This window comes from Octopus sinensis, linkage group LG23 (assembly GCF_006345805.1).
Source record: "Octopus sinensis linkage group LG23, ASM634580v1, whole genome shotgun sequence".
In the NCBI taxonomy this organism is placed as follows: Eukaryota; Metazoa; Mollusca; class Cephalopoda; order Octopoda; family Octopodidae; genus Octopus; species Octopus sinensis.
In genome coordinates, this window is record NC_043019.1 from 4,056,359 (window position 1) to 4,083,395 (window position 27,037).

At 37.8% G+C, this 27,037-nt stretch overlaps 2 protein-coding genes across 6 annotated transcripts in view; one reads left to right on the top strand and one right to left on the bottom strand.

The window, feature by feature from the left end:
• Positions 1–27,037, bottom strand: part of LOC115223659 — a 232,348-nt gene that overhangs the window by 170,105 nt on the left and 35,206 nt on the right. The gene's annotated exons all lie outside the window — the stretch shown is intronic.
• Positions 1–27,037, top strand: part of LOC118767588 — a 79,893-nt gene that overhangs the window by 48,847 nt on the left and 4,009 nt on the right. For 3 of the 4 annotated variants that reach the window (XM_036512377.1, XM_036512379.1, XM_036512376.1), the window contains exons 7-11: positions 1,435–1,548; positions 1,969–2,112; positions 2,888–2,999; positions 4,900–5,164; positions 10,382–10,719. In XM_036512377.1, the coding sequence (XP_036368270.1) occupies positions 1,435–1,548; positions 1,969–2,112; positions 2,888–2,999; positions 4,900–5,164; positions 10,382–10,702 (956 nt within the window). In that variant the 3' untranslated portion in view covers positions 10,703–10,719. Of the gene's footprint in view, positions 1–1,434; positions 1,549–1,968; positions 2,113–2,887; positions 3,000–4,899; positions 5,165–10,381; positions 10,720–27,037 lie in introns of those variants that run through there. The other variant, XM_036512378.1, reaches the window with a different exon arrangement.

Below are 27,037 nucleotides of genomic sequence, written 5' to 3' on the forward strand. Positions count from 1 at the left end.
GATCTATGATCAAACGTCTACCAGCTGTAAAATGTCTAACGATTTTCTTATGTGTAGGGAAACAGGGGGAAAATTGTCTAATGTGCCCTTTTATTAATAAGGCAGTGATTTGCAGGGGAAATTTTGATTGTTATCTATTTCTAGCAAGTTGAGTCACCACATAGAGGCTTCTTTGTTGATTTGCAGTTGTGGTCATGTGTAATATGTGACAGATTGTGGTTTGTGTCTGGTAATAGTTGCCATGAGTGGAGGCACAGGTCTTAGTGTTAGACTTATGATCATAAGATTGTGGTTTCAATTCCTGGAGTGGGCGATGTGTTGTGTTCTTGAACAAAACACTTCATTTTTTCGTTGCTCCAGTCCAGTCAGCTGGCAAAAACTGAGTAATCCTGCAAGGTACTGGTGTCCTATCCAGGTGGGAAATATTTACGCCATGGAAACTGGGAAACTGGCCCTTATGAGTCGGTGTGATGGTGTTGTTGTTGTTGTTTAGTCAGGGGCCTTTCTCCTGACTATGCGCATGTCTGACATGTAGGTAAACCGACTGCAAGACTAGTTACAATCCACAGACCCATAGCCCAACATGTACCATGTATGCAAGGCTGAAGACTACATTATAGATTCTGTCATGTGGTTATTAAGTGTATGTGGACATGAGGGGATGCTGAGAAAGTTCCTGGCTTTGAGTTAAGGAAAGTGCAGGAGGATCAGTTAATTATGATTTTACTCAACATATTCCCCTCGCAGATTCTCACATTTGCTGCAGAGGTCCTTCAGTTTTTCTAAGTCCTGTAAAAGAATTCAGAAAGTTGGGCTCCCAACTAGGTCTTTCACGATATCCTTAAAGCCAGGCACTTTTCAGCACCCCCTCATAAAACATGTGATTATGTACACACAAGAGGACGCTGAAAAGTTCCAAGTTTTGATAAAAGAAAATAGAGGAGGATCAATTAATTATGATTTTATTGCCAGGTGGTTGGTGTTAGGATGGGAATCCAGGTGTAAAAACTGTGCCAAAACAGACACAGAAGTCTAGCACAGGCTCATGCCTGGTCAGTTCCTATCAAACATTCCAACCCATGCCAGCATGGAAGGTGGACTTTAAATGGTGATGACAATGACAATGATATTCCCCTCTCAGATTCACACACCTCCTGCAGTCGTCCTTCAGCTTTTCTAAGCCCTGTAAAAGAACTCAGAATGTTGGACCTCCAGCCAGGCCTTTCTCGATATCCTTAAAACCAGTAACTTTTCATCACCCCACTTAGATGAACATGTTTATCTTTCACATGTCCAGGTGTACCAAAGGTAAGTGTGTTTATATACTCATACAATGATTCTTCTTCTTCTTCTTCTTCTTCTTCTTCTTCTTCTTCTTCGTCTTCTTCTTCTTCTTCTTCTTCTTCTTCTTCTTCTTTTTCTTCTTCTTTGCAGGTTATTATGATAAATGTGAGAAAATATTGACTGAAAACTTAAAGAAAACGTCAGGCTTGACTTCTCCTGTTTTATCTAAATTGCTGAATACAATGGGTGTTAATTATGAAAGGAGTAAGTATGGTACCACCAGCCCCCTTTTTTTCCCCCTAAATATTTTGTTACTTTCTGGTTAAGCACAGGTGTGGCTGTATGGTGAAGAATTTTGTTTCCCAATAACATGGTTTTGAGTTCGGTCCCACTGCATGGCACCTTGGGTAGATGGTTTCCACTATGGCCCTGAGCCAAGAAAAGTCAATTTGTGTGAGTGGATGTGGTTGACAGAAACTGATAAAAGCCATATATTTGTGTGCGTGTGTGTGTGCGTTTGTGTTTATGAGTGTGTTGCTATCTCCCTACCTTGACTTTGCATGATAGTTGTAAACGAATGTCACTGTCATCCATGCAGTGTTGTTCATTTACAGTCTTCTGTGAAAGCATCTCTGGGCATAGGGAAATATTACGTTTATATTATTTCATTTTGTCTTTTAACAGATGGTTCACAATATAATAAAGCAATCAAATTTTATAATGCTGCACTTAGTGAAAGATTGAAAATTGTTACTGTAAATCCAAATATATCTGTGATATCGTACTCTAATGTAGCAAATTTATTATCCCGAAACTTTGGCAAACACAGTAAGTACAGAGTTTTAAGTTTTAAGTAAAATCTAAAACTACAAATATAAATATTTGGTCGTTTTCTTTATTAATATTTCTTAAGGTGACAAGCTGGCAGAAGCATTAGCATGCCAGGTGAAATGCTTAGCGGCATTTCTTCTGTCTTAACGTTCTGAGTTCAACTTCCACCGAGGTCAACTTTGCATTTCATTCTTTTGGGGTCGATAAATTACATACCAATTGCATACTGGGGGTTGATCTAATCGACTGCCCCCCACCACCACCACAAAAAGTTTGGAGCCTTGTCCCTAGAATAGAGAATATTTCTCCTTCTTAAGATGGTGAACTGTCAGAATTACCAACAAGTTGGGCAAAGTTGTTAGTGGTATTTTGTCCATTTATATATTGTGAGTTCAAATTCTGTCATGGTCAACTTTGCTTTTCATCCTTTCGGGGTTGATAAAATAAGTACCAACTTAGCACTGGCATCATTGTAATTGACTAACCCGTCCCATAAATTGCTGACCTTGTGCAAAATTTAAAACCAGTGTTTCTCCTTTTTATAGCGGCAAGCTGGTAGAATCGCTAGCATACTAAGTAAAATCTTTAGCAGTATTTTGTCCGTTTTTATATTCTGAATTCAAATTCCAACGAGGTTGACTTTGCTTTTCATCATTTTGAGGTCAATAAAATAGGTGCCAGTAATATACTGGGGTCAATGTAATTGATTTACTCACCACCCCTGAACTTGCTAACCCTAATTTGAAACTAATATTTCTTCTTCTTTCTCCAGGTAAAGCACTACAACTCCTGTTCAGTGCCAAGGATATCCAAAAGAAGCATAGATGGCTACACATGAACACCTCCTTGGTATTGCATTACATTGGTTATGTGTATCTGAGAATGTAAGTACTTTTGTTTGATCAGCATCATTGGTCAAGTGCATTTGAGATTGGAAGTAGCTTCGTTTGACCAACCAGATTAACTGAATGTATTTGCGAATGTAAGTAATTGGTTGATTGTGAATGTGAGGCTGTGTGTAATTTAGACAAACATTATTCCAAGAGTTGAACATGATTTTATTTATGCTGCTCAAGTTGGTCCTGAATCACAAAATTCTCCACATTGAGTCAACAAGATGTAAGAAACTTAATGCCACATGTGTGGTAGCTAGATACAAACGCTTAAACATGAATATTTGATTTAAAGGTGATTTCCCTCCTCCTAGGACTGCAGCTGGGATATACAAAAAATATGTGCTTGTAGTGTGTTTGGAACAGCTGCAATGACAGGAATCATTCCACTGTAAAAGACTGGCCTAAAAGAGAGGAGCGCATAGTTGGTCGGTACAGTGTGCAGCATATACCCCTGGTAGACCCGTAAAAGATCTTCCTGGATTAAACATGGTGATACCCGGTACCATGCCGTACTCAAGAAGACCCGTACTCTGATGCAGAAGTGTTAAGATTGATCCTTCTGGTGGTGCAAAGCTCTTTTGGTGGTGCCATATAAATGCGCCTGTGCAATGTCATGTAATAGCACCCATATGGTTCCATGTAAAAGCACTCATGTGGTGCAATGTAAAAGCAACCAGCACATCTGTGAAGGGGTTGGTGTTAGGAAGGGCATCCAGCTATAGAAACCTTGCCAAATCAGACTGGGGTCTGGTGCAGCTCCCCACCTTGCCAGTTCTGGTCAAATCATCCAGGTACCACTCAAACACTGGACAACGGACATTACATGATGATGATGAACATATACATACATTGCTCCATGTTTGCTGTCATATAACACATGTCTGGAGCATGCAGCCATTAGTATGACCATGTAAGGAGTTTGTGTATTGGAACTCTTCTCTGCACACACTGAAGAGAGAGTTTCTTACTATTAACACATACACAAAAAACATATCGTGTGTGTGTATGTATGTGTATATATATATGTGTGTGTGCATATATATTTATATATATATATATATACATATATATATATATATATATATATATATATATATATATACAATATATATATATATATATATATATATATATAAATAAATAAGGATAAGATTGTTAATTTAAATAACCTTCAAAGGTAATAATTATTATTAAAATTATAACTTGGGGTATCTACGAGATACCACCATGCTGAAAATAGCAGCCAGGATCTAACTCTAGAAATCCGGGATCTGGAATTATCCAGTAATTTTTTACTAGTTTTATTTTGTCTTTTTCTCTTCTCTCCTTGTGCTATATGAACACTTCAGGTGGTTTTAGAGTCAGATCCTGGCTGCTATTTTCAGCATGCCGGTATCTCGTAGATACCCTAAGTTATAATATATATATATATATATGTGGGGGTGCAGCGGACTCATAGTCGGAGGATCATGGTTTCAATTCCCAGACTGGGCGTTGTGTGTGTTTATTGAGAAAAAACACCTAAAGTTCCACAAGGCTCTGGCAGGGGGGGGGGTAGCGACCCATGTTGTACACTTTCACCCCAATTTTCTCTCACTCTCTCTCCCTGTTTCGTGAATAACTGCCATTACCACCACTGCCATAGCCACCACCACTGTCATGACAATCACCACCTCCACCACCATAACCACTACCATTGCCATCACTACCACTGTTACCATCTTCACCATCACCACCACCACCACCACCACCACCATCATCACCATCACCATCACTGTTAACATCTTCACCACCACTGCTGCTTTCACCACCATCACCACCACCACCATCACCACTACCACTTTGGACTCGATCTTACCATTGAACCACTATGGCCATCATATTCCAGGCATGAAATCTCCAACAGCCTGACATATTTTCATGGGGCTTTGGATATCTACAACCAGATACACCCAAACTACACCGGAAAGATGAATATCATTCATGCGATTGCGCACTGCTATCTGCTGAAAGAGGAATTCGATAAAGCCAAGAGTTGTTTCAAGGACATGCTCGAAGGTTACAGTGACCGTTTGTTGAGCGGTTCGTCAGAGGCTGAATCTCTCTCCCTGGCTTTAGAACACATGGTTTATCTCAATTTGGAAAACCCTCAGGTATGGTTAATTATCACATATGTTGTCATTGTTGATTGATAGATTGACTGATGGATAGATGGTGGACAGATTGATGGATTTACTCTTTTATTCTTTTACTTGTGTCAGTCATTTGACTGCGGCCATGCTGGAGCACCGCCTTTAGTCGAGCAAATCGACCCCGGGACTTATTCTTTGTAAGCCCAGTACTTATTCTATGGGTCTCTTTTGCCGAACCGCTAAGTGATTGATGATGAATTGATTATTTGATCGATTACTGGATTAATTGATGGATTAATTGATGGATTGATTGATTGATTCATGGATGGATTGATGATTGATTGATTGATTGATGATTGATAAATTGGTTATACTTCTAAAATACAAAAATATTGGATCATCCCATAAATAACGCGGGTTGTTTTACACTTCTTTTATTTTTCAAAATTAAGATAATTAAAATATTTTTTAATCTAAATGTTACCCTCCTTCATTTTCTACAATGCTCTTCCATTATTTATCTGGTAGACTTGCAAGGGCTTTTTTCCAAAATTCATTTGTCCATAAAGAAAATACCCTTCTAGTACGGTTCAGACCTTAAATCCTTAAATCCTTTAAAATGTTTTAGCCCGAAGGCCGCGGCCATGCTGGGGCAACACCTTGTCTACATAATTCATATTTTTCCTGTCCAAATTATTTTGAAGAGTGTGGAATAAATGATAATCAGATGGAGCAATGTCTGGTGAATATGCTGGGTGGGGCATCGTTTCCCATTCAAACTGCTCCAGCTTTGGAATGTCATCGTTGTATGTAGCCAAGCATTATCCTAATGGAAGTACAACTTCCGTCTTGAAACCAAAGATGGCCGTTTTTCTTCTAACACTGACTTAAGTTGAATGGTTGAATTACCAAACCCAAGATTCTCTGCTAGTTCCTCAACAGTTACGATGGGATTTTCTTCCACTGGGTTTGCAGGTTGTCCTTGTTGAGCTCTACAGATATTCCAAGATGAAGCCCATCTTCTAGGTTGTAGTTTCCGGCTCGTAATTTCAGGAACCACTATTGACACTGGCTTACACTTATTGTATGACCCCATATACTGCATTAATATTCCTTGCACTTTTCGTTGCATTGTTGCCTTTATTGAATTCATAAAACAAAATGTGCCAAATATGCTCCTTTGTCGCTTCCATTATAGCTTTGAAAAAATAACTGTTAAAATCGAAGTGCACTCTTCAAAACTTGCACTAAGAATAAGCACATGGTAAAATTACTACCTGCTATAAAGGAAGTTGACTTTTAATGCATGCAACTGAAAAGACCTCATTTATGGGATGACACAATATTTTAAGAATGTTTTTAATACAATAACCAGGTGCCCCAGCCTTAGGGTTGAAGTGTATAAAAGAATAAAAATAAATAAATGAATGGGTATTTTTAAACATTGAATGGTTAAGAAGATCTCTTTGAGTAAAATAGGAACCAAAGTGGTCCAGAGGGCAGAAAATGGTTTAGAGGCACAGGATTAATGGAAGGATGAGTTGGTATCTGTTCTTCATTCTTCAAGTAGCTGCTACCGTGAGGAATTTTATTATGATATGTCAGCTAAAGAAGAGCAAGCTGGCAGAATCGTTACTGTACCAGGCAAAATACTTAACAGATTTTCGTCCGTCTTTACATTCTGAGTTCAAATTCTGCTGATGTCAGTTTTACCTTTCATCCTTTCGGGGTCAATAAAATAAGAACCAATTGAGCAGTGGGGTCGATGTAATCAGCTTTCCACCCGATTCGTTGAATTTGCTGGCCTTGTGCCAAAATGCGAAATCAATATTATTCTCTGTATTAAGGTGTCAAACAGGTAGAATCATTAGCATGCTGGGCAAAATGGTTATTGGCATTTCGTCCGCCTTCACGTTCTGAGTTCAAATTCTGCTGGAGTCAGTTTTGCCTTTTGTTCTTTTGGGGGACAAGAAAATAAGTACCAGTTGAGCACTGGGGTTGATGTAATTTACGCTCACCCCTGAAATTGCTGGCCTTGTGCCAACATTTGAAACCATAGCGATATGTCAGGTTAGGGCCTCAAGCTGACAGAATCGTTACCTTGCTAGACAAAATACTTACCAGTTTTGCTCCTGGCTCTTTTATGTTCTCAGTTCAGATACTACCAAGGTTGACTTGGCCTTTCATCCTTTCAAGGTCAATAGAATACCAGTTGAGTACTGGGGTCAATATAATTAACTAGACCATTCGTCCAAGTTTTCAGGCTTTGTGCCTATAGTAGAAAGAAATTATGCCAGGTATCTCGGTCCTCCATTAGTTTTGGTAATTCCTCAGTTTCGTGAAGTGCCTCCCTACCAATTACATTCTACCAGTATACGAAGTTTGAAAGTGTTTACTTACAAAAAATTATTTTCGAAATCTGCCGGTCAAAACGCAAAGATCCTCGACAAAACTTAATCGTCGTTAGAAGGCAAACAATGGTGGATTTCTCAGAATAAAAGTTTTGATTGAAAATTAATTTTTACCGCTATTCGCTGGTGCCTCTCGGAAAAATAAGTTGACGAAAACACAGCTAGGACCATGACGAATGTCCTCCTAAAATTGGAGCGACAAGCATGCTAATTTGTGGACGTGCATAAATTACATTCACGTACACACACACACACACACACACACACACTGCCTTTTATATATATATATATATATATATATATACAGATGGTAATAACGGTTTTTTACGGAACGCTTGCAATCACAAAAACACACACATCTGAGTTTATCGTAGGTTAGCTTATATGTCCGAATGCAATTTCCTTTTGGAAATTCTCTCTGAAAAAAATGCCCAAGTGAGTGGTTTCAAATATGGGAATTTGAATTTTATTTCTGTAATTGAGTAGATTGAGTGTGGAAACAGCAGAAGGCAGGAATTGCTTTGCATAAATTTGAATCTCTTTAAATAGATAACGTCTGTACCTCAATGTTTTTCTAATTTCTTCATTTTCTTCATTTTCTCATTCATATATTTAAACACACGCATACACACACACATATGTGTGTGTAGCGGTAGATAGATAATTGGAGGCGCAATGGCCCAGTGGTTAGGGCAGCGGACTCGCGGTCGTACCATCGCGGTTTCGATTCCCAGACCGGGCGTTGTGAGTGTTTATTGAGCGAAAACATCTAAAGCTCCACGAGGCTCCGGCAGGGATGGTGGTGATCCATGCTGTACTCTTTCACCACAACTTTCTCTCACTCTTACTTCCTGTTTCTGTTGTACCTGTATTTCAAAGGGCCGGCCTTGTCACTCTCTGTGTCACGCTGAATATCCCCGAGAACTACGTTAAGGGTACACGTGTCTGTGGAGCGCTCAGCCACTTACACGTTAATTTCACGAGCAGGCTGTTCCGTTGATCGGATCAACTGGAACCCTCATCGTCGTAACCGACGGAGTGCTTCCCCAGATAATTGAATGATCTCCCTTACAAGAAACATCATAGAGTAACCTTCATTTCATAAGTTTCTCGAAGCATCTATGTCATGAGACATGATTTTTAATCATTCAAGAAGCTTAGCGTTTCTCTTGGAAGTTTCTAGAATGTCTTGCGTTCCATTAATAAAAACAATTAGCTAACCCAGCTTTTCGCTCCTTAGTCAATTAGACTTAGAGCCAATTACGTCATTGCTATGTCCTTCTATTTCTCTATGCCACATGACTGAAACCACCACCTAGCTGTTCTTTCTACATTTTCTATCTCTGAATTTTCTTGTATAGATTACTTTATTCAACTGGATTCTACATTTTGATTTTATGTATCATTGACCAGTAAATAAAATATATTTTTATGTAGTAAATATATAGGTCTTGAACTTATTCTTTCATCTCTTTATGGACTCTGGCAATAACATACATGTAGCCACTTCAACATCTTGTACCTACTTTATATTCCCTATATATATATATATATATATATATATATATATATATATATATATAAGGAATATATAGGCGCAGGAGTGTCTCTGTGGTAAGTAGCTTGCTAACCAACACATGGTTCCGGGTTCATTCCCACTGCGTGGCATATTGGGCAAGTGTCTTCTGCTATAGCCCCGGGCCGACCAATGCCTTGCGGGTGGATTTGGTAGACGGAAACTGAAAGAAGCCTGTCATATATACGTATATATATATATATATATATATATGTGTGTGTGTGTGTGTGTGTGTGTGTGTGTGTGTGTGTGTTTGTGTGTCTGTGTTTGTCCCCCTAGCATTGCTTGACAACCGATGCTGGTGTGTTTACGTCCCCGTCACATAGCGGTTCGGCAAAAAGTGACCGATAGAATAAGTACTGGGCTTACAAAGAATAAGTCCTGGGGTCGATTTGCTCGACTAAAGGCGGTGCTCCAGCATGGCCGCAGTCAAATGACTGAAACAAGTAAAAGAGTATAGGAATATATATATATCTTTTGTCCTTACCTTCGCAACGTGGAGTAGATGAAACAGGGACAAGTGAAGAGAAATATACCTTATGTTGTATGTATCGTTTCTCTGGGGTTTTTTTTTGTTGTTCGAAAAAAAGTTCGTTTCTATGTTTTTGTTTTTATGTTTTCGTTTCTCATTGTGTTCAACGTTTCTTATGTCCTGTACCCATATATACATATATATGTAGGTATGTACTTATAAATGTGTATATGTGCATATATTTATATAATTTGTATATATATATATATATATATATATATATATATATATTTATATAGGTAAGGATAAGATCGTTAATTTAATATGAAAGAACGATTTTTTCAAGTGGTCAGCATCGTAGATACCCTAATTTATAATTTTATATATATATATATAAATGGAGTTTAACGCAGGTATAAATCAAATACTTTTACTTTCGACACATGTTTCTTCACATCCCTGAAGAGAAAATTGCATTGTTTTATACCATTTAATTCCTTTGAATAATATCAGTGAATAATATTCGAAACACGTCAAAAGTGAAAGTATTTGATTTATACCTGCGTTAAACTCCATTTATTTATTTATATATTATACAAAAAATTCCAAGTAAACCCTAAGTTTCTACCTTTAAAAACAAGGAGTTACACCCTCTTTACTTGTGTAATTTTTTGCTAGCCTGGTAAATACTTATCTATTTTGTCCTTGTTAATTGTTAACAAGGGAAAAATACACTCATCTATATATAATGTTGTTTAATTTCACTTTGTTACATCTAGAACCAGCTGTTTCATTTGGAAAATCTTTTGAACGAAATAAGACAACTATTGAAACGAAGTGTAAATGAGAAACAGAAGCTACGATATTCCAATGCTATTGCCAAGTACCATTCCTTGAAACTACTCCTGTTAGATAAACTCAACCAAAATGAAGAACGGGCTGGACTCCTCATGGACTCAATCCCAGTTCTTTGTATTTATTGTAAGAACTTCAGGCAATATTTGAATTGTTCTCAAGAGAATTATATTCATAAAGTTTGCGGACTGAGATCTAATTTATATGAAATCGATATTCAACAACGATTAAAGATTGTAGAATAAAGAATGGTTTATGATTTTACATTTTTGGTATGATTGACTACATTATAGCTGTGGGCAGTTTAATAGATGAACTCAAACATAACACAGCCTGATGAAGGATAAGCAATCCGAGACTTCGAAGCTGTTCTTGTTAAAGAATAATAAATAAAACTATTGAAAAGGTTGCAAGACGCAACGAAAATTTTAGGACAATAAAAATAAGAAAAACGTGGAAATTTTACCGGTGAAGAAAATGACTCTCCCCAGACACAACAGATTATGCTTCAACATACGAACTCATATAAAGAATCTTGCAAACCAAATCCAAAAACGAAAAATAGTAAATAAATACTCGAGAAAAAGTATTCTGTTTAAAGTAAAATTATTGTCAGATAACCAGATATTGGATAGTTGGATGGTTATCTAAAACACATGTGTTTCCGAGTCAGAGATGGAAGGCATAGAATAAATATTCGACTGTTCCTTGTGGCAGGAGGTGACAAAATGCCACATTTCGTTTGTGGTTGTTGTAAAAAGGAGAGAGCGGGAACGAAATGAAGTCACGGAAAATAATTGTGTGGAATTTACTAAGAGTTACGTCCCCTGGTCTCTAAATTCTTATGTTTGGCTATAAGAATGCGAATCTGTTGGGTAGAAATATGTTTAGGGTGTTAAGGGGTTGGTAGGCGTGTAGGGTTGATAAATGTTTTCGGAGTTCTTTGGTGGGGTTTGAATAGGGGCGCAGATGCCTGAACCTATAACACCCTGTTTGGGAACGTATTCATATGTGCATTTATATGTATATAGTGTTTTTGAAGGCACATGACTTAGTGGCAAGGGGCCATTCGTCTCGCGGTCGTAAGGTCCTTAGTTCGATTCCCGTTGGCGCGTTGTATCCTTGAGCAAGATACTTTATTTCACGTTGCTCCAGCCCACTCATCTGGCGAAAAGGAGTAATCTTGATAGTTCAATTGTCACCTATTATATTTACAGATAAATTCCTCTATTTAGATAACATCGAGTTTTCTTTCATTCTTTTGTTGTCTTACCTTTTCTATCAATATATATATATATATATATATATTTATATATATATATATATATATATAGGAGATAAATAAAAATATATGCATACATACAAACATATATGTACGTACCTACATCTACATGTATATATACATGCATATATAAATAATTATACGGAAGTACAGGACATCACAATAAGACGTAGAAACAGAAAAAGCCAAAAAACAAAAAACAAGAAAACGGAAAACGAAAACCAAATACAGGACAGGTTACACAAGGACAAAACCCCCGTCATCAGCTGTCGCTAGAAAAGTCAGGCATGTTTCGAAGGCATAACAGAACACTAATCCAATAGGCCTTCCTGCGAGAGAATTAAAATAAAATTTCAAGCAGCGGGGCACAATGAGTACGAACACAAACAAGACGTAACAATAAGACTGCAAAATTAAAATACATGTACAAAAACAAACACAAGAGGACGAACGAAAAAGCCTTTTTTCTGGCATATATATATATATATATACATATATATATATACATATATATACATACATACATACATACATACATACATATATATATATATATATATATATATATATATATATATATATATATATATATATATGTATGTATGTATGTATGTATATATATGTATATATATATATATGTATATATATATATATATATATATATATATATATTTCATATATATATATGTATATATACATATATATATATACATACATACATATATATATATATATATATATATATATATATATATATGTATATATATATATATATGTATAAATATATATATATATATATATATATATATATATATATATATATATATATATATATATATATATATATATATATACACACACATACATATATCATATGTAGCGGATAATGCGTATGCTGGAAGACGAAGATGATGTTGATTTCACGAAAGAAAGACAGTGGCCGAAGTGGTGAATAACGTATTTATTTCTCCACTACATATAATTACAGCCAAACCACGACGGGTAGACGTGTATGAAAACAGTTGGATAGCATACGAGGTAACGAGAGATATATTTTCTAGTGAAAGGGTGGATAGCGTTCTAGCAGCCGTACATAAATAAATCAAGTGATGATGTCGAAATGAAAGTGAGTGGGTAAGAAAGTTAGAGAGGGGTGGACAGGACAACTGTATCGTTGGGGAATTCCTTGGCTGTCCCTCTATGACGTTCTGTCGAGACGTTATTTGAAACCGGTCGGCCTGCTCTTTGTCTGTTGTCTCTCCAAATGTTTGTATTTATATATTTCTTTACTACCCACAAGGGGCTAAACACAGAGAGGACAAACAAGGACAGACATAGGTATTAAGTCGATTACATCGACCCCAGTGCGTAACTGGTACTTATTTAATCGACCGCGAAAGGATGAAAGGCAAAGTCGACCGCGGCGGAATTTGAACTCAGAACGTAGCGACAGACGATATACCTATTTCTTTACTACCCACAAGGGGCTAAACACAGAGGAGACAAACAAGGACAGACAAACGGATTAGGTCGATTACATCGACCCCAGTGCGTAACTGGTACTTATTTAATCGACCTGAAAAGGATGAAAGGCAAAGTCGACCTCGGTAGAATTTGAACTCAGAACGTAGCGGCAGACGAAATACCTATTTCTTTTCTACCCACAAGGGGCTAAACACAGAGAGGACGAACACAGACAGACAAACGGATTAAGTTGATTACATCGACCCCAGTACGTAACTGGTACTTAATTTATCGACCCTTAAAGGATGAAAGGCAAAGTCGACCTCGGTGGAATTTAAACTCAGAACGTAACGGCAGACGAAATACCGCTCAGCATTTCACCCGCCGTGCTAACGTTTCTGCCAGCTGGCCACCTTAGTTATAGCAATATACACAATAGTTACACGGGTGTACACACCGTTGTGAACAAAGGGTGGGTGGATGTAGGTCGACCGTTATCGTACGTGAACTTGTTACGATACTCACGGTTCACAGGTCAAGAAAGAAATACCTTATTCATGGTTCCCTTATTGACAGAACGAAAAGTGGAATGACATGAGAGAAGTTTTAGATTCGATTTCGAATCTCAGCTAGGAAGAGAAATTCCAGTTTCTACAACACTCACTTTCCTGTGGAAAAGCTAAAAATCGAACGATACAGTTGCTTGTGCAGTTATGACTGCATATGTGTTTCAGGAAAAATGCAGAAAATGTATATACAGTCATTTACACACGAATGAATACTTGTCAAAAACAGGTCAGGAGAGTGCAGTGGTTCATGAAGGCTTGGCGTGGATTCGATCCTCGATCGCCAATTTTAATTTAACAGTTCAACAGCACTTTTCTCACAGCAAAACAATAGTTTTTCTGTGAGTGACAGCAGTTACATTTGCCAGATACCATCGCTAAGCAGAATAATGGTTTTGCCACTTGACCCTTATAATCTCTTCTGGGCCACCAAAAGCTAGAATAGAGATAAAAAGTACCACCAACGAAATCTATTGTTCTCAACAATGTGTCTATACTTCTGTCTGGTTTGGGATAGTTATAAAAACAAGAACTCGGCAAGCCAAAGTCAGTTAGTGAGAACCGAGTCTGGCTGACCGGCTGAACAAAGGGACAACTATGGTAACTCACCAACGAAGCAGTTGTTTCGTCCCACCACTCTCCCTTTCACTAACTCACCTGCTTTTCTTTGTAACATTACCATCTCTCTTTATATATACTACTATGAAATCGTGTACACACCTACCGGCCGAAATTAACTCTTTTTACCTTTCATGCTTTTCTATTTAACCAGTTATACATACCGGAGGCGCAATGGCCCAGTGGTTAGGGCAGCGGACTCGCGGTCGTAAGATCGCGGTTTCGATTCCCAGACCGGGCATCGTGAGTGTTTATTGAGCGAAAACACCTAAAGCTTCACAAGGCTCCTGCAGGGGGTGGTGGTGAACTCTGCTGTACTCTTTCACCACAACTTTCTCTCACTCTTTCTTCCTGTTTCTGTTGTACCTGTATTTCAAAGGGCAAGCCTTGTCACACTCTGTGTCACGCTGAATCTCCTCGAGAACTACGTTAAGGGTACACGTATCTGTGGAGTGCTCAGCCACTTGCACGTTAATTCGACGAGCAAGCTGTTCCGTTGATCGTATCAGCTGGGACCCTCCTCGTCGTAACCGACGGAGTGCTCCTACTATTATAAATACCAACCTGTCATGGTTTTGGATATATATTAATGTAAAGGTGAATAAATATCTCTTTACAACTTCAATCTCTGTTCTGCTCCCAATCTTGCACACTGGCAACTAACACCTTAACAAAAACCGTTACAATTGGTGACCCCCGACTGCAACGAAGTACTAACCGTTACAAGAGGGAAATACCTTAATCATGGTTCCCTTATTGACAGAACCATGGGTGGAATGGCAAGAGAGAAGTTTTAGATTGGAACTTCGATTCTCAACCAGGAAGAGAAAACTCAACCAGGAAGAGAATATCAGTTCCTACAACACTCACCTTCTAGTGAGAGAGGTAAAATCGAACGATACAGGTGCTTGTGAAGTTATGACTGCATATGTGTTTCAGGATAAATGCAGAATATTTATATACAGTCATTCACAAACGAATGAATGCTTGTCAAAAACAGGTCACGAGAGAAATACATTAATCATGGTTCCCTTATTGAGAGAACAATAAGTGGAATGGCAAGAGAGAAGTTAGTCATCATCAGTAGATGTTTTGGGTTTAGCACAAAAAATAGGTGGGCGTCAAAAGTGTTCTCTATGTTCTCATGAAAAACTCTCTCTTAAAAAGCTTGAGTACCTCCATTGAATACATAAATTCGTGGAACAATTCCGACATTTGGGACGCTTGACTGGTCTGTAGAAGAAATCCACTGCATAGACATTAACACCCGCAAGGTTCTGACGTCAACCAGAAATCTCCACAGAAATTGTGATATCGACAGGTTTCCCTACGTGAGAAGAGATAAAGGAGGTAGGCGTTTGAGATCCGTGCATACAGCATTTGAAATGTCACATAGTCTGTCTGATAACACTAAATAGTAGACAGAAACAGGAAAGATATATGCAGAAAAGTGATAGATAGATAGATAGATAGATAGATAGATAGATAGATAGATAGATAGATAGATAGATAGATAGAGATAGAGAGAGAGATAGAGAGAGAGAGTGCTCTTGGCAGTGACTGGAGAAATATGAGATGGGAGAGTGAGAGAGAGAGAGAGAGAAAGAAAGAATGGAAGGAAGAAAGGAATAAAGAAAGAGAGAGAGTGGAGAAAGATATAGAGAAGAAAGGACAACGAATCAACAGCGTCGATAGAGTAATTAGACTGTGACAGGGAGTGGGGAATAACCCACCAGGATATTCATTCAGTGTGTAATTTTCGTGAGGAAATGAAGGAGAAAAATTCAGTTTTTCCACATTTATATCAACCGCTGTTGTCGTTAAAAATTGGAGAAGATAAATAATGTAGGCACATTGGATTATGTAGCCCTAGATACACAGTGTTTAAAACAAGAGGTGATGGTCACAGCTAAGACGTCTTTTTGAACCTATGGGTCTGCTTGTTCAGGATTGAAGGGAGTTTAAAGGACATCAACGTCAGGAGCAGGTGATTATTATTTTAAATATCTTTTATTTGTTTCAGTCACTGGACCGCGAACATGTTGTACACACACACACACAAAACACCATATTCCAACCACGCCTGTTCCCCTCTGGTAGGCAACATCCTCTCTCCTCCAGAGCTGGGTCTGTCAGTGGAGAGACCTTGGGTTTCCGGGTACAGTGGAGGATAGACGGAAACAGATAGTATCGGACAATCTGCATTCAGGTGCCACTCTCAACTCTCTCCTTGATCAATCTGATCAAATGTCAAGGTGTCACCTAATTTCAGCTCATCCAAAATTCTGGGGAACTGGATTGATGCCTGTGGCCACATTGGGGGTCTACTCAGTCTAGATCGGTGGTTCTCAACCAGGGTCCATAAAAGTTATTTTAGGGTCTACACAACAAAATAGTGAATTAGGGACCCACAATAGTATTTCAAGGGGACTTGAAAAAATTTTGCTTTAGATGTAAGTTGTTGTTGTTGTTTGTTCCTTCTCGAGCCATTCCTGGCTCCTAAGGACCGGTTTCCCGGTTTCAAGGACGTATAGGTTCTCCTCCTGGATGGGACCTTGGTCTGTCGCGGGTGAGCTGCTAGATGGGTAGGCTCCAGATTGCTAGGTATTATTTCCAATCAGTATGTAGTATCACTCAATTACTTAAGCTGATTGGTTGGTTGAGCTGATTGGTTAAGGCGTCACGCTTTGTTGAACATGTCAAGAGTCCTGTATCTTAACATTTCTAAAAATAGCCCAACAATTGCTGCCTCGCCCAGGGTTAAGATACAGGACTCTTGACATGTTCAACAAAGCGTGACGCCTTAACCAATCAGCTCAAACAACCAACCAATCAGCTTAAGTAATTGAGTGACACTACACACTGATTGGTCAGAATACAGTTTGCAAAACCTAGCAATCTGGAGCCTACCCAGCTGTATTTAAGGCACAGATTCAATCATCTCGCTACAGTAAAAAATTGTGAAGCATGACTGTCACCACTACTACATGAACCTGAAGATTGCAGAATTTAATGCATGAAAGTACTAGTTCAATCAGAATGAACATTTAACATTCTACTATTTTATTTTATTTTATTCTATTATATTATATTATCTTATAATATATCATTATAAGATTGTAAATAAAACGTGAAAATCAGACAAGGTTGGAATTCCTTTTATTAATATATATATATATATATATATATATATTTACAGAAATAATTTATTCTCAAATGCGTGATGATGCTAATACAATAGCATAAACAGTATAAGCTATCCATATTTAACTGAAAGAATCATTACCAGCCAACTTTTGAGAATAAATTATTTCTGTATCTTTCAAAACAACGCTTCTAAAGCAAACTTTGTTTACTTTCATGCAAACATACATACATCGATACATATATATATATATATATATATATAATAGAAATGTGTTACAGAAAGAAAATCTCTCTCTCTCTCTCTCTCTCTCTCTCTCTCTATATATATATATATATATATATATATATATATATATATATATATAATAGTAATATGTTACAAAAAGAAAATACAAACTACACGTGGTAATGTAAGGGGAAAGTAAGAAAAATAGATGAAAATGCTCATTGTAAATAAAAAACAGTAAAGGCTTTTTATGCAAATTAACGAAAGATATATACAATTGGATGAACTGAGGTAGGAATAAAAGTAATAAAAGTCATTATTGTGAAATTATTAAAGAGATTCAAGCATACCGGTTTCATAAGGTACTAATCATTGCTTTTAATACAACTATTCATAGCTTTGAATGCACACCGATTAATGGACGGTGTCAGGTCTAATAGTTCCTGAGAAAAAAGATTATTTGTAAGGGAGGTAAATAGTTCTGGATTTGGTGCAATTAGGTTAGATATAGAATTGTAATGTGAATGGTGTAGTGGATGTATGGAGGTTAGTGGTATTAATTGAAAGTTTAGTAGTGTTCTGTCTTATGTTATGTATTCATATTTAGTTGTGGAAGATATTTATTGATGAAAGTTGCCTCTTTATTCATTGTTTGTTGCATTGAGGTGTTCTGTGAACATTGATAGAAGGGGGAAATTTGGAAATTAGGATTAAGATTCCTAGCACACCTTTCTATGTGTTCACTAACCTGTAACTGTCTGTATTGAGGGTGACGGATTTGTTCTTTGTGGGTAGTGGTTCTTCGACGGAGTGATATTCCTGTTTGGCCACTATAGTTGTTACGACATCCTAAGCATGTCATAGAATTTACAATGTGCATTTTCGTCTATTTTTCTTACTTTCCCATATATATATATATATATATATATATATATATATATATATATATATATATATATGTATGTATATATATATGTATATATAATAAAGGGATGGAGGCTCCTACGTAGTAGTTTGATCTGCTAGAAACACCAGCCAAATCTCGCTCAAATCTCACACTCACGTAAAAATATGCAATAAACTTTATCTTCTTAAAGTTATCTCTACACATTCTCTATAGAAAGTAGAGCCAGCATTGAAAGATACAACGTTTCCTATGCGAATACATCTTTGTAAACAATGTGATAAAAGGTATAAAAATAAGTAATGGGTGTATATGCATTGTACAACAGCACAGTATATATGCACATACAGATATGTGTGTGTATGTGTGTAAGTATGTATACATATACGATGGGAATCTTTCAGTTTCTTTCAACCAGATCCACTCATAAGGCTTTGGCCAGCCTAAGGCTATAGCAAAAGACACCTGTCCAAAGTGTAATGCAGTGGGGCAGAACTCAGAACCCTTTGGTTGAGCAGGAATGTTCTTACCACACAACCATGTCGGAGCTTTTTAATGAATAATTGATGATAAACATCATTTGTCTGCTGTGTGAATTGAACACACCATGCTATATTGAAAAGGCAATGGAATACAAATTAACACTTGAACCACATTACCAATATGTAACACTTGTGAGTCTTTAAGTTTATTAATTACTGGTTGAGACGCCATATATCGTTATGAAATCATAATACACAACCGAGTATATTAAAGGCTTATCAGTTGATACTGTGCTGTTGTACAATGCATATACACCCATTACTTATTTTTATACCTTTTATCACATTGTTTACAAAGATGTATTCGCATAGGAAACGTTGTATCTTTCAATGCTGGCTCTACTTTCTATAGAGAATGTGTAGAGATAACTTTAAGAAGATAAAGTTTATTGTATATTTTTACGTGAGTGTGAGATTTGAGCGAGATTTGGCTGGTGATTCTAGCAGTTCAAACTACTACGTAGGAGCCTCCATCCCTTTAATACTTATTCGTCTGTTGTTGTTATTGATGCTGACCTCCCGGTTATTTTTGCTATAATGACCTATGATCAAAGGTGTTCTGTCTGATCATACCTTTTGCTATGTATATCTAGGACTACGTCATCTACTGTGATCTTCCTTTTTGTAAGAAAACTCGTGATTTGAGTGAAATTTAGCTGTTATTTCTGACAATATTGAGTTACTGTTCGAGGCGACCATTGCCAGTGATGTTGTCTGCTGCTTTTTTATTATTTGTAGATGTTGCTGTTGTTGTTGTTGTAGGTGTAGCTATTACTTTGGGCATCATTGTAACACAGAATATTTTCTTGGGTTTTCCACAGGTTATGGAGGATACAAAGAAGCCATGGAGCACTACAAGAAGGCTTTGGATGTATTGAAATCGAGAAACATCCAGTACCGACAGGTGCTGCTGTACAATAGCATGGCTTACAATGCCTATATGCGGGGAAATCAGGTGGAAGCCTTGAAGTATGTCGTACAAGTCAGATGAGAATCTCTCTCCCTCCCACTCTCTCTCTCTCTCTCTCTCTATCTATCTATCTATCTATCTCTCTATCTATCTATCTCTTATATCTATTATACTATCTCCCAACCTTCTTTTCTCTTATTCCCTATTTTCCTTTCTTCCTCATTCACCTCTAACTTTTCCTCACTCCCACTTTTGTTCATTAGTATAATGCACACTAATTAACATGTAATATTCATCTCATTAATTATCTTAGATCCTATATTACTTACATATTTATGTTAATTAAGTATCATCATCATCATCATCATCATCATCATCATTAATGTCTCTTTTCCCATGCTGGCATGGGTTGGACAGTTTGGTCAGAACAGACACACCAGAGTGCTCCACCAGCTTCTAAGCCTGCTTTGGCAAGGTCTTGCAGCTGGGATTCTTCTTAAATGCCACAAGCACCAATGAGATCACCAAGGATCTGCAAGATGAAACCCCTCAACTGAACGGAGCACAAACTGGAGAAAGAAGCTCTGAGAAAACATTCTATCAACATTTCCTTTTAATTTATCAAAAACATTTTATCAAAATTACTTCTGAATTTATCAAAATGAAAACATTTTATTAAAATTAAAGCATTTTGTCAAAATTTCCTCTTAATTAAAACATTCTATTAAAATTTCCTTATAATTTATCGAAATTAAAACATTTTATCAAAATTATGATTTCTCATCTCTCAAAATTCCCTCTTAATTTATGTTCCAAACATTAGCTTTTAATGCATTTTTAACAGGAATATAATAAAGAAGGGGTTACATTTGGACCCCTATGAATTCATGTGTTGATGAGGAATACAATGTTAGTGATACTGATGATGATGATGATAATGATGATGATGATGATGATGATGGTGGTGGTGGTGGTGGTGGTGGTGGTGGTATGAATGATGATGATGATGATGATGATGATGATGATGATGATGATGATGATGATGATGATGATGGTGGTGGTGGTGGTGGTGGTGGTGGTGGTGGTGGTAGTGGTGGTGGTGGTATCAATGATGATGATGTTGATGATGATGATGATGATGATGATGATGATAACTGCTTGATTTGTTTCTCAGTTTTGCAGAAATGGGTTACAACATGACCGTTAATGATGCGAGCCCACAGATGGTGCAGGATGCGAAGATCAAATGTGCCTCTGCCCTGGCCTACAACCTCTCATTTGTTGGTAATAACTGTATTATGTCTCTCATGGTGGTGGTGGTGGTGGTTTTATTTGGCCCCAGGTCAGCACTTGTTAAGCAGATCTATGATCAAACGTCTACCAGCTGTAAAAAGTCTAACGATTTTCTTATGTGTAGGGAAACAGGGGGAAAATTGTCTAATGTGCCCTTTTATTAATAAGGCAGTGATTTGCAGGGGAAATTTTGATTGTTATCTATTTCTAGCAAGTTGAGTCACCACATAGAGGCTTCTTTGTTGATTTGCAGTTGTGGTCATGTGTAATATGTGACAGATTGTGGTTTGTGTCTGGTAATAGTTGCCATGAGTGGAGGCACAGGTCTTAGTGTTAGACTTATGATCATAAGATTGTGGTTTCAATTCCTGGAGTGGGCGATGTGTTGTGTTCTTGAACAAAACACTTCATTTTTTCGTTGCTCCAGTCCAGTCAGCTGGCAAAAACTGAGTAATCCTGCAAGGTACTGGTGTCCTATCCAGGTGGGAAATATTTACGCCATGGAAACTGGGAAACTGGCCCTTATGAGTCGGTGTGATGGTGTTGTTGTTGTTGTTTAGTCAGGAGCCTTTCTCCTGACTATGCGCATGTCTGACATGTAGGTAAACCGACTGCAAGACTAGTTACAATCCACAGACCCATAGCCCAACATGTACCATGTATGCAAGGCTGAAGACTACATTATAGATTCTGTCATGTGGTTGTTAAGTGTATGTGGACATGAGGGGATGCTGAGAAAGTTCCTGGCTTTGAGTTAAGGAAAGTGCAGGAGGATCAGTTAATTATGATTTTACTCAACATATTCCCCTCGCAGATTCTCACATTTGCTGCAGAGGTCCTTCAGTTTTTCTAAGTCCTGTAAAAGAATTCAGAAAGTTGGGCTCCCAACTAGGTCTTTCACGATATCCTTAAAGCCAGGCACTTTTCAGCACCCCCTCATAAAACATGTGATTATGTACACACAAGAGGACGCTGAAAAGTTCCAAGTTTTGATAAAAGAAAATAGAGGAGGATCAATTAATTATGATTTTATTGCCAGGTGGTTGGTGTTAGGACAGGAATCCAGTTGTAAAAACTGTGCCAAAATAGACACAGAAGTCTAGCACAGGCTCATGCCTGGTCAGTTCCTATCAAGCATTCCAACCCATGCCAGCATGGAAGGTGGACTTTAAATGAAGATGACAATGACAATGATATTCCCCTCTCAGATTCACACACCTCCTGCAGTCGTCCTTCAGCTTTTCTAAGCCCTGTAAAAGAACTCAGAATGTTGGACCTCCAGCCAGGCCTTTCTCGATATCCTTAAAACCAGTAACTTTTCATCACCCCACTTAGATGAACATGTTTATCTTTCACATGTCCAGGTGTACCAAAGGTAAGTGTGTTTATATACTCATACAATGATTCTTCTTCTTCTTCTTCTTCTTCTTCTTCTTCTTCTTCTTCTTCTTCTTCTTCTTCGTCTTCTTCTTCTTCTTCTTCTTCTTCTTCTTCTTCTTTTTCTTCTTCTTTGCAGGTTATTATGATAAATGTGAGAAAATATTGACTGAAAACTTAAAGAAAACGTCAGGCTTGACTTCTCCTGTTTTATCTAAATTGCTGAATACAATGGGTGTTAATTATGAAAGGAGTAAGTATGGTACCACCAGCCCCCTTTTTTTCCCCCTAAATATTTTGTTACTTTCTGGTTAAGCACAGGTGTGGCTGTATGGTGAAGAATTTTGTTTCCCAATAACATGGTTTTGAGTTCGGTCCCACTGCATGGCACCTTGGGTAGATGGTTTCCACTATGGCCCTGAGCCAAGAAAAGTCAATTTGTGTGAGTGGATGTGGTTGACAGAAACTGATAAAAGCCATATATTTGTGTGCGTGTGTGTGTGCGTTTGTGTTTATGAGTGTGTTGCTATCTCCCTACCTTGACTTTGCATGATAGTTGTAAACGAATGTCACTGTCATCCATGCAGTGTTGTTCATTTACAGTCTTCTGTGAAAGCATCTCTGGGCATAGGGAAATATTACGTTTATATTATTTCATTTTGTCTTTTAACAGATGGTTCACAATATAATAAAGCAATCAAATTTTATAATGCTGCACTTAGTGAAAGATTGAAAATTGTTACTGTAAATCCTAAGATATCTGTGATATCGTACTCTAATGTAGCAAATTTATTATCCCGAAACTTTGGCAAACACAGTAAGTACAGAGTTTTAAGTTTTAAGTAAAATCTAAAACTACAAATATAAATATTTGGTCGTTTTCTTTATTAATATTTCTTAAGGTGACAAGCTGGCAGAAGCATTAGCGTGCCAGGTGAAATGCTTAGCGGCATTTCCTCTGTCTTAACGTTCTGAGTTCAACTTCCACCGAAGTTAACTTTGCATTTCATTCTTTTGGGATCGATAAATTACGTACCAATTGCATACTGGGGGTTGATCTAATCGACTGCCCCCCACCACCACCACAAAAAGCTTCGAGCCTTGTCCCTAGAGTAGAGAAGAATATTTCTCCTTCTTAAGATGGTGAACTGTCAGAATTACCAACAAGTTGGGCAAAGTTGTTAGTGGTATTTTGTCCAGTTATATATTGTGAGTTCAAATTCTGTCATGGTCAACTTTGCTTTTCATCCTTTCGGGGTTGATAAAATAAGTACCAACTTAGCACTGGCATCATTGTAATTGACTAACCCGTCCCATAAATTGCTGACCTTGTGCAAAATTTAAAACCAGTGTTTCTCCTTTTTATAGCGGCAAGCTGGTAGAATCGCTAACATACTAAGTAAAATCTTTAGCAGTATTTGGTCCGTTTTTATATTCTGAATTCAAATTCCAACGAGGTTGACTTTGCTTTTCATCATTTTGAGGTCAATAAAATAGGTGCCAGTAATATACTGGGGTCAATGTAATTGATTTACTCACCACCCCTGAACTTGCTAACCCTAATTTGAAACTAATATTTCTTCTTCTTTCTCCAGGTAAAGCACTACAACTTCTGTTCAGTGCCAAGGATATCCAAAAGAAGCATAGATGGCTACACATGAACACCTCCTTGGTATTGCATTACACTGGTTATGTGTATCTGAGAATGTAAGTACTTTGGTTTGATAAGCCTCATTGGTCAAGTGCATTTGAGATTGGAAGTAGTTTTGTTTGACCAACCAGATTAACTGAATGTATTTGCGAATGTAAGTAATTGGTTGATTGTGAATGTGAGGCTGTGTGTAATTTAGACAAACATTATTCCAAGAGTTAAACATGATTTTATTTATGCTGCTCAAGTTGGTCCTGAATCACAAAATTCTCCACATTGAGTCAACAAGATGTAAGAAACTTAATGCCACATGTGTGGTAGCTAGATACAAACGCTTAAACATGAATATTTGATTTAAAGGTGATTTCCCTCCTCCTAGGACTGCAGCTGGGATATACAAAAAATATGTGTTTCTAGTGTGTTTGGAACAGCTGCAATGACAGGAATCATTCCACTGTAAAAGACTGGCCTAAAAGAGAGGAGCGCATAGTTGGTCGGTACAATGTGCAGCATATACCACTGGTAGACCCGTAAAAGATCTTCCTGGATTAAACATGGTGATACCCGGTACCATGCCGTACTCAAGAAGACCCGTACTCTGATGCAGAAGTGTTAAGATTGATCCTTCTGGTGGTGCAAAGCTCTTTTGGTGGTACCATATAAATGCGCCTGTGCAGTGTCATGTAATAGCACCCACATGGTTCCATGTAAAGGCGCCCATGTGGTGCAATGTAAAAGCAACCAGCACATCTGTGAAGGGGTTGGTGTTAGGAAGGGCATCCAGCTATAGAAACCTTGCCAAATCAGACTGGGATCTGATGCAGCTCCCCACCTTGCCAGTTCTGGTCAAACCATCCAGGTACCACTCAAACACTGGACAACGGACATTACATGATGATGATGAACATATACATACATTGCTCCATGTTTGCTGTCATATAACACATGTCTGGAGCATGCAGCCATTAGTATGACCATGTAAGGAGTTTGTGTATTGGAACTCTTCTCTGCACACACTGAAGAGAGTGTTTCTTACTATTAACACATACACAAAAAACATATCGTGTGTGTGTATGTATGTGTATATATATATATATGTGTGTGTGTATATATATTTATATATATATATATATATATATATATATATATATATATATATATATATATAAAATAAATAAGGATAAGATTGTTAATTTAAATAAAATAACGATCTTATCAAGTGGCCAGCATGGAAATAAAAACCTTCAAAGATTATAATTATTATTAAAATTATAACTTGGGGTATCTACGAGATACCACCATGCTGAAAATAGCAGCCAGGATCTAACTCTAGAAATCCGGGATCTGGAATTATCCAGTAATTTTTTACTAGTTTTATTTTGTCTTTTTGTCTTCTCTCCTTGTGCTATATGAACACTTAAGGTGGTTTTAGAGTCAGATCCTGGCTGCTATTTTCAGCATGCCGGTATCTCGTAGATACCCTAAGTTATAATATATATATATATGTGGGGGTGCAATGGCCCAGTGGTTAGGGCAGCGGACTCATAGTCGGAGGATCATGGTTTCAATTCCCAGACTGGGCGTTGTGTGTGTTTATTGAGAAAAAACACCTAAAGTTCCACAAGGCTCTGGCAGGGGGGGGGGGTAGCGACCCCTGTTGTACACTTTCACCCCAATTTTCTCTCACTCCCTCTCCCTGTTTCGTGAATAACTGCCATTACCACCACTGCCATCGCCACCACCACTGTCATGACAATCACCACCTCCACCACCATAACCACTACCATTGCCATCACTACCACTGTTACCATCTTCACCATCACCACCACCACCACCACCACCACCACCATCATCACCATCACCATCACTGTTAACATCTTCACCACCACTGCTGCCTTCACCACCATCACCACCACCACCATCACCACTACCACTTTGGACTCGATCTTACCATTGAACCACTATGGCCATCATATTCCAGGCATGAAATCTCCAACAGCCTGACATATTTTCATGGGGCTTTGGATATCTACAACCAGATACACCCAAACTACACCGGAAAGATGAATATCATTCATGCGATTGCGCACTGCTATCTGCTGAAAGAGGAATTCGATAAAGCCAAGAGTTGTTTCAAGGACATGCTCGAAGGTTACAGTGACCGTTTGTTGAGCGGTTCGTCAGAGGCTGAATCTCTCTCCCTGGCTTTAGAACACCTGGTTTACCTCAATTTGGAAAACCCTCAGGTATGGTTAATTATCACATATGTTGTCATTGTTGATTGATAGATTGACTGATGGATAGATGGTGGACAGATTGATGGATTTACTCTTTTATTCTTTTACTTGTGTCAGTCATTTGACTGCGGCCATGCTGGAGCACCGCCTTTAGTCGAGCAAATCGACCCCGGGACTTATTCTTTGTAAGCCCAGTACTTATTCTATGGGTCTCTTTTGCCGAACCGCTAAGTGATTGATGATGAAATGATTATTTGATCGATTACTGGATTAATTGATGGATTAATTGATGAATTAATTGATGGATTGATTGATTGATTCATGGATGGATTGATGATTGATTGATTGATTGATGATTGATAA